At 42.0% G+C, this 7,634-nt stretch overlaps 1 protein-coding gene across 1 annotated transcript; it reads right to left on the bottom strand.

Annotated features, from left to right (window-relative positions):
* Positions 1-630: 630 nt before the first annotated feature.
* On the bottom strand, positions 631-3,918 carry LOC109970699 (fibroblast growth factor 20-like). The gene is made up of 3 exons (XM_020618447.1): positions 3,273-3,918; positions 2,032-2,135; positions 631-1,854 (listed from the first exon to the last, which is right to left on the bottom strand). Exons 1-3 carry the CDS (start codon positions 3,604-3,606, stop codon positions 1,609-1,611), a joined length of 684 nt encoding a protein of 227 aa, XP_020474103.1. The 5' UTR covers positions 3,607-3,918; the 3' UTR covers positions 631-1,608.
* Positions 3,919-7,634: the final 3,716 nt, after the last annotated feature.

Here is a 7,634-nt window from a genome sequence, read left to right as displayed (position 1 = left end):
AACCAAATGATAAATGTACTTGGGGTAGTAGTACAGAACTGCACTGTTGTGACCCATATTATTTATTTTGCAGCTTAATAAACCATACAGTTGTACAGTTGTACAACTGTACAACCCTTGCCTGAGAGCGTGTTGTCCGAACCCGACCCAGACCTGTCAGGCCTACAGTATATAATGTCGGAACCTAACCTGAGCCTGAGGCAGTTGAGCTTGTTTGGTGTTTTCCTCCTTATCATTAAATGAAGTAGACATTTGAGCGCTCCAGCTGTTTAGTCTAAAGTTTGACCTATGTGTCTGAACCCGACCCAGACCTGAACATAATTTCAAAATTACTGTTCGAACTCGGCCCGAACCCTTGGGTACCAATGAGTCCCATCAGGCTCTGTTTGGGTATCCCCACTCTATTGTACATTCATCTTTGGGGGCACACTGTCCAAAAAGTTGTGTGAATATACCACCTTCAATGACACAGTAAATAGAGCAGTTTATAGTATGATGACAATAACTAGGAAACAAAATCTCTCATTGCTTGTTCTGTTTTTTATTTTATCTCATACCTGTAAAAATATATTCTCAAAATAAATAAATATATGAAATAAATATACTGTATGTCCTAGGAAGCAAAACCTTATAAATAAGAATAAAGTCTGTCAATGTGTTTGTAAAGGTGTCTTTGTTGGGTCCCATCCTCATCGATTCACTGCAGTCAGTGAGAGAACAACAGGATTCCTTCACTGGGTTCTGGTCTGAGTTGCTAGATTTCCAACAGAACACAGAAAATTTCCCATGGGACACAACAGAAGAAGTCTTTAAAAAACTCCATTTGGCCACTTTTTCTTCTGGAATCCCACATGCACTTTGTAGAAAAGTCATCATTTCTGAGCAGCATCTATACTTGGAAAAATTTCAAAGAGGATCCATCCATGCCTTGACAACAGTCGGTGTGACACAGGTGCTTCCACCAGATCCCAGACCCGTTTTGCAGAACAAACAGTGTTGCTTTCCAGTGCATGAAACTACTTATTTGTGTAAACCAGCCACACTGTGTTGTGGATTATGCTTTTTAATGACTTGTTTACTTAGCAGCCACAGCAGTATAGATTAAAATTAAAAGGTCTACTGAAAACAGTGGAATTGACAAGACAGCAGTAAAGAGCTTTTAGCAGCCAGTTGTTAATCTCAACTGTTAGGTCCATACTTTTGACCTCATAAGCATGCAGTTTGAACTAGCAGGTAGTTGGACTTAATTAATGGAGACTCAAAGGAAATCCAAAAATGATCTATTTGGGCCCCATGGTCTCTGCATAGGCCAAAAAAGAGGCAATAGTTGGTGCCCAGGTAATCTTTGTCTCTGTCATGATGCCTTCACATCCTCCAGAAGATCTCTGGTACTGTTCAGTCAAACTCCCTGGACAGTTACAGGGGGTCTCTTTCCTTCCTGCATTCCAGCAGTGGAGAGTGTTTATTTGGTGCACTTTTGTGATCTTGTTTTGTCCAGATCAACAAGATCTTCCATCTTCCTCAAGAAGAGACTGAAATTAGGTGCACATGGGTGGCTTTACAGCTCAAGCTTGGTTCTGGCAGGGTCAAAGCAGCCCCTCTACAGTCTCAGCTCTGGCCCAGTATATCCCTGTACAGCTCTGGTACTCTGTCTGGGTCTACAGGCCTTGGTAAGAAATGAGTGAACCTCTGATGTCGTCTCGACCTTGTTCCATCCCGGGATGTTCCATCTTTGTTCAGAGCAACAAAGTAAAACGCACCTTTCTCTCCATGCCTGTAGATGTTGGAGGAGTATGTGTTGTACCAGTTTTCCTCAAATTGCTCCTTAAAAACACATTCTGCTGACAACTTTTCCTGTGGCAAGAAAAACAAGCAGACAAAAAGGAAATGTGAGTTTTATGCTGTGAAATGTGCCACCTGCTGGTAGTGGGTTACACATCAGACATGTTGAATACAGGTACGCTGTAAATATACATCAGTGTGCAGATGAACATGAATGTTTAGTGTGTGTTCAATAGTGTGTGTACTCACTGATCCATACAGCTCTCCCTTGCTGTTCATGGCAAGGTATAGGCCGCTGTCCACCCCTCTGATGCTGACCAGGCCTACAGCTAGACTGATGAACTCCAGAATACCTGCACACACACATAACATTAGACTCATGAGGCAGATGATTTTGTCCAAGGCAGCCTACAACCAGTGCTTTCAACCCCATTAACACACCTGATAACATAAACACAATTTTAAACAGCATACTTTAAGCACTGGGTACAGTATTCTACAATATCATGCATTTGTAAAATTGTTTAAATAACCTAGCCAAATGTAAGATATCTAAAGAGTGTTGACTGTTAGACTAAAATTTGCCTGAACTCAGTACATAAAAGTACAGTATACATAGCTCTGTGTAAGTTTACAGCAGCTGACTGACAAGCAAGGCTGAGTGTCTGGAATGGCCTCTGGCATGAAGTTATATCCAAATCTGAAATGGAATAAATCAAGTGCAAGAAGTGCTACAGCCCTGCAACACTAAAAGCACCCTCTAAAAGGTCTACTTTTGATCTGCCTATAAGCTGCAGCTGTTTATGCTGATAACTGAGGATAAGATGGAGAAAGTAAAGAAAAGCTCCCAATCTAATCTCAAAAAGGAAATGTGGTCAAATGTGCAAACATAAAATATTCCAACTATTGCTTATTTACCTTGAAATGTATCTTGTTTCATTGGAAGTGTTAGAACATCTGCTGGTAGCACCATACATTTTAGGGTTAGAACAGCAGCAGCTGCCATGACAGTACCATTAGCATTTAATTATAGTATAACCTATAGGACTGGGGCAGCATGGGTATTATCATGAGATATTGACAGTTTTCATTGTTATATAAAGTGGGTGCCTCAGAAGGTGGGAGCGGTGCAGCTATGTTCCCCTGGAATTATAACACCCACCCACCACCATCACTTCTCTCTCATTTGCCATTTAAATCTAATTTTAATCCATTTTGTTGCATGGCACAAACCGTGAATATTATAGAATAACAAATAAATACATTAAAATGAAAGTATTACACTAGATGTTCTCCTTTTTTAATCTCTCTCTCTTCCTCTCTCTGTGGTCTCTTTCTGTTTGTCTCTCTGTGTGTGTTCTCATGCCTACCTGACAGGCTACTGTATGGCACAAGAGAGCCTATAGCAAAAATCCCATAATAAACTACTACAACAACTAATAACAATAATAAATAGTAGCATATAGGTTTCATTGTAAAGGGGCCTGTACCGAATCTGCTGTGGTCCTTCCTGGTGCCCTGCACAGTGCCATCGGGGCGGATCTCCAGGTGGAACCCGGTCCTGCAGTAGAGCTGCCGCCGCCTCAGGATCCCCTTCAGATGGCTGAGGTCCGCCAGGCTCCGGGACAGCCTCTCCGCAGACACCAGGTGCTCCTGCTGCTGCCCCTGTCCTCCCATCAGCAGTCCGGTTACTGAGTTGTAGTCCACCGCCCCAGCTGGGCTGAGAACAAAATGAGAACCAACGGGAGCCGCAACTGCGCCCGCGGGACCAAAGCTGTCCAGAAATCCGTTGGTGAAACCCCCAACCTCGGCCGCTGCCCCCATCACAGATACAACAACCGATCTGCTTTTCAGTACAGGAGATCTGAACCGAGATCCAGGTGATGAGTAGGGACTTTACGAGCAGCGAGCAAGGGTCAGCCAGAAAAGCGCAGAAAAGGAAAAGTTGGATGAGCAGTAGGAGAAAATCCCCAATGAGAGCAGGTTTTGGCGCAGTCACCAGCTCCGTTAATTAGATTAAACTCCCGCGGTCTCTTGATATATGCAGGTAACCCTGGTTGCAGCAGCCCATGTCCTTTCTCCTCCTCTCCTCTGCTATTTATCTCTCTCCTCCTCCTCTCTCTCTTTCTTCTCGGGATACTCCCCTTTACTCCGGTGCATATCAGGGTTTTCCTCCCTCCTTCTCTCTCTCTCTCTCTCTCTCTCTCTCTCCCCACTCAGTTCAGCCTTTTATTTCTGCGGTACCCTCTGCTCTCTCAGCTTCCCCAGCAGCAGGATGAAGCGCAGTGAGACCAGCACACTGCACTCCACATCTATATAACGCAATGCTCCGCATTACCTCTAGTCGTTATGCAAATGCACCCCGATTCTTTTTATGGCTCATTGCTGTTCCTGATTGAAAAGAGGCATCTTCATCCACTTGCTCGTCGTTCTCTTGTCTTTAGTTCGATGTACAATTTCAGTCCACGATACGCAGGGACTTAGAATGAGAGAGAGAGAAAATACTGCTAATAAAATTTAGTCTGACAGGCTAATTATATCATGCACCCTTCCAGATACGCAACTGCTGATATAGATATTGCTCTTGGGTACTTCAGTAGTGCGTAACCTGTGTGAGAAACTGTTTGTGAGAGTCGCAGTGGAGTGTGCAACTCAGCGCTATAACTTGTGTGTGAAATAGACATGAGGAGAAAGCGAATGCCTGTTACCTACGTGTCAGACAGCAAGAAAGTGACATTGCCATTATCCTAAACGTTTTACACCCACACGCACAAATTTCGACATGACTCAGGTGCAGTGGGAGAGAGAGGAAAGCCCCAATTTGCGCAATTTTCGCACTCGGTTGTTGATTTATTACCCCGGTTTTATGTAACCCAGCCGCGCGTTTACAGCACCCGCACAAACACGCATTGCTATACACAGTCGCACTACACGCACCCACACACACCTGTGCAAACGGCATCACTTGGCTGTCAATCCCTTCATTGATCTTTCCACGATGCTTTGAACAGCGCAGGAGCCCATATAGCCTATCTTTAATTGTGGTCTTAAAAGACGAATCAAAGACAGAGGCTTCAAAGTGCAGGGCTCTTGTAAGGAGCTCAGGCAGTAACAGGAAAGGACTATACCTGTCTGAACTGCTGGCTTAAAAATACCCCAACACTTGACACTTGAATGACTTCAGAAATAAAACTGCAGCTGTTCAATAAACGGACTGTTGTTATGCATCTTTTAATTGATCATAAAACAAGTTTCTCTCTCCAAATCAGCCTCTCCAAAATGAAGTTTGGACTTGTAGCGTTAATATTTTAGTTGCGTTTAGTTTAGAGTTGTGTGGCCATGGGGGTCAAACCGCACTTTGCATGGCTGGTTTATCTTGTTTGTATCTAAACGGTGGCGCAAGGGCCCATTTTACATACTATATGGCATTGATTTTGGCAGTTCTACAGACACGCGCTCACGCACACAAATGCACGCCCACAGCTGCCCCCTCCCTTGGGAGTCGCGTTGATAAATGAGTTGAAGGTGCAGAAGTGTTTGCGGGCGCGCGCGTGTGGTCGTTTTGTACTCATGTCGATTTCTGCAGCATGACAGAAGCACTGTGGGATCGCAGCGTTTCGGGATTTCTTTTTAGCTTTTGTGCTCGTCGGTTTCCGATATGTAGTTGTTACCGGCTGTGAGACACACAGAGGGGCTTTAGTGCGTCTGTGTCCCACTTTCCCTCTGTTCATTACTATTTATGTCCATAAAAAGGGAACTTTTTTAACAGAGGCAGGGTCGATCGGAATCGCCTTCGGGCTGATCAGATGTTGCTGTAGCCTATTGAATATCGATCTGACCACAATGAAGACGTCAACTACAATAGCGCATTTCAAAGCTCATACAAGGTGCAAATGGATAGTTCCCAAGGTCACATGATTTTCTTTAACATGTTTTTACTGTTTTACTACTCTGTTTGTGACAGAGATTGAAGCCAGCCATGTAGAAGGGGGAGGAGAAGGAGGCCCCCAGGGTTATACCCCGCACCCACACACAAATTACAACCTAATCGAATGCCTGGATAATGGAATAACAGAATACGTATAGCCTAGAGGTTATTAATGCAAGTGGTTTCCACCCTGGGCCTGGGGAATTCCAGGGGTTCTTAAAAGCAGAATTCAGAAGGTCCCACATCAAAATATGTGCACTCATTTAATTTCATCATAATTTTGGCTATGCCAGTTAGACAAATATTGAGAATTGAGTTTCACCACATTATGTCCCTAACTGGACAAACTGTTGTGAAATGAGGGTGTGCAGGAGCTATAATGTGTTCCTGTCTGTGTTTGACAAAGTTGTATTTTCCTCAGTAGTCAGTATTGAATCTTAAAAATGTTTTATTAGAGTAGGCATTAGGAATTAGGATTTTGTTTTAACGGGTTATTTGCAATTTCGCATTAATTAACAATCTCCACCAATTAGGGTATAGGCTAATCTACTTTCAGTTATGAACAAAGTAAAAACTAAAGGAACAAATTAAGAGCCTAATAGCCATACTCCACCTTTTAAACTGTGTATTTGCACCAAAAGGTTTTGATAGCCATTGTTTAATCCTGTTTCAGCCTTTGGATATAATGGAATTTATAGATTAGTGTGATCCACTGTGCTTCATGTGTGAACAGATGACAGGCGCATCTAGACTTCTTCCCTTTATTCTCTCAGCATCAAAGTCATAAGAAAAGCCCCATCAGGTTAACATTAGTCCTACATGTAAAGACTTAAACGAAGAGTTCATCTTTGATATTCGTTTGATATTTTCTCTCCACTGGCTGCTTTGATCTTACACAATTTCCCATTGGTAATTTAAACACACTGGCCCTCAATAAAAACCGAGGAACGACAAATTTATTTTTTGCTATTTTTTGTGAGACATTTGGTGTAATAGACAATTTTTGCTTTTGGAGAGTGGTTTTGAATGCCAGATTGCTAGATGTTGTATGTGCTTTAACGTGGTTTAAAGTATAATTAGTGAATAGGTACTTCAAAGAGGATTTAATGTTACTTTGACAATTCACACAGAAACAGGCCTACTGCATGTTTTACTCAGTTATATTAATCTGACAGGCAGTGCCACTATTGGTGATTAAGATTTGACAAACAGAACATTCGATCCATTTATAAAATATGATGTATTGTTTCAGATTAAACTATCCAGTAAAATTTGTTTCAAAGCCAGTAATGTAATGTAAGTAATGTAGCCTAATATATCATAGCTAATGACAACTCTAACAGGGACCTTTACTGCTTAATAAGCATTTTACTTTTGATACTTAAAGTACGTTTTTTTGTTAATACTTATGTACTTTTACTTGAGTAACCCCTTAGATGCATATTAGCTACCTATAATTTAAAAGCCTATTTTTAATCAAACAAAAGATTTTATTGTTCCATCACTAGTAGCTAATAATAGGATGGTAAAATATGATTTCCAGTCGATGGATTACACTTTTTGATTTTATCGTCAAGGTAAGTTATCACTTAATTAGATGTGTATCCTATTGAAAAATATCAGAATTTACTGGTTAAATTCTATTCATGTAAAATAAATGAATCGAGTCCAATCGTTTTCTTCAACTAAATTTATGTTAGTTACTGCCTGCGCTTCAAATTAATCACTCACTTTCACGCAACGAAGCACTAGATATCACACTCTTTGCTCTTTGTGGGACTTTTTCTCTGCATCAGCATCAACAGAACGGCCGGACATCTCGCGATGAAAGCGGGGAAACGGGATCGTACTGTACTGCTGGCAAACTTATAACCACAGCAGCACAGCCGCACAGCCGCAGCAACAGCAGCAATGGCCGCTCTGC

This window comes from Monopterus albus, unplaced genomic scaffold, assembly GCF_001952655.1.
Source record: "Monopterus albus unplaced genomic scaffold, M_albus_1.0 scaffold205.1, whole genome shotgun sequence".
Classification (NCBI taxonomy): Eukaryota; Metazoa; Chordata; class Actinopteri; order Synbranchiformes; family Synbranchidae; genus Monopterus; species Monopterus albus.
This window is presented reverse-complemented; position numbering and strand designations above follow the sequence as displayed.

Bases quoted from the DNA above. Each gene is read 5' to 3' on its own strand.
- LOC109970699 (XM_020618447.1), bottom strand. From the start codon at position 3,606: ATGGGGGCAGCGGCCGAGGTTGGGGGTTTCACCAACGGATTTCTGGAC. The intron at 2,136-3,272 runs GTACAGGCCCCT...GTGTGTGTGCAG, and splicing joins GAAGGACCACAGCAGATTCG to GTATTCTGGAGTTCATCAGT. The intron at 1,855-2,031 runs GTGAGTACACAC...TTCTTGCCACAG, and splicing joins AGGGAGAGCTGTATGGATCA to GAAAAGTTGTCAGCAGAATG.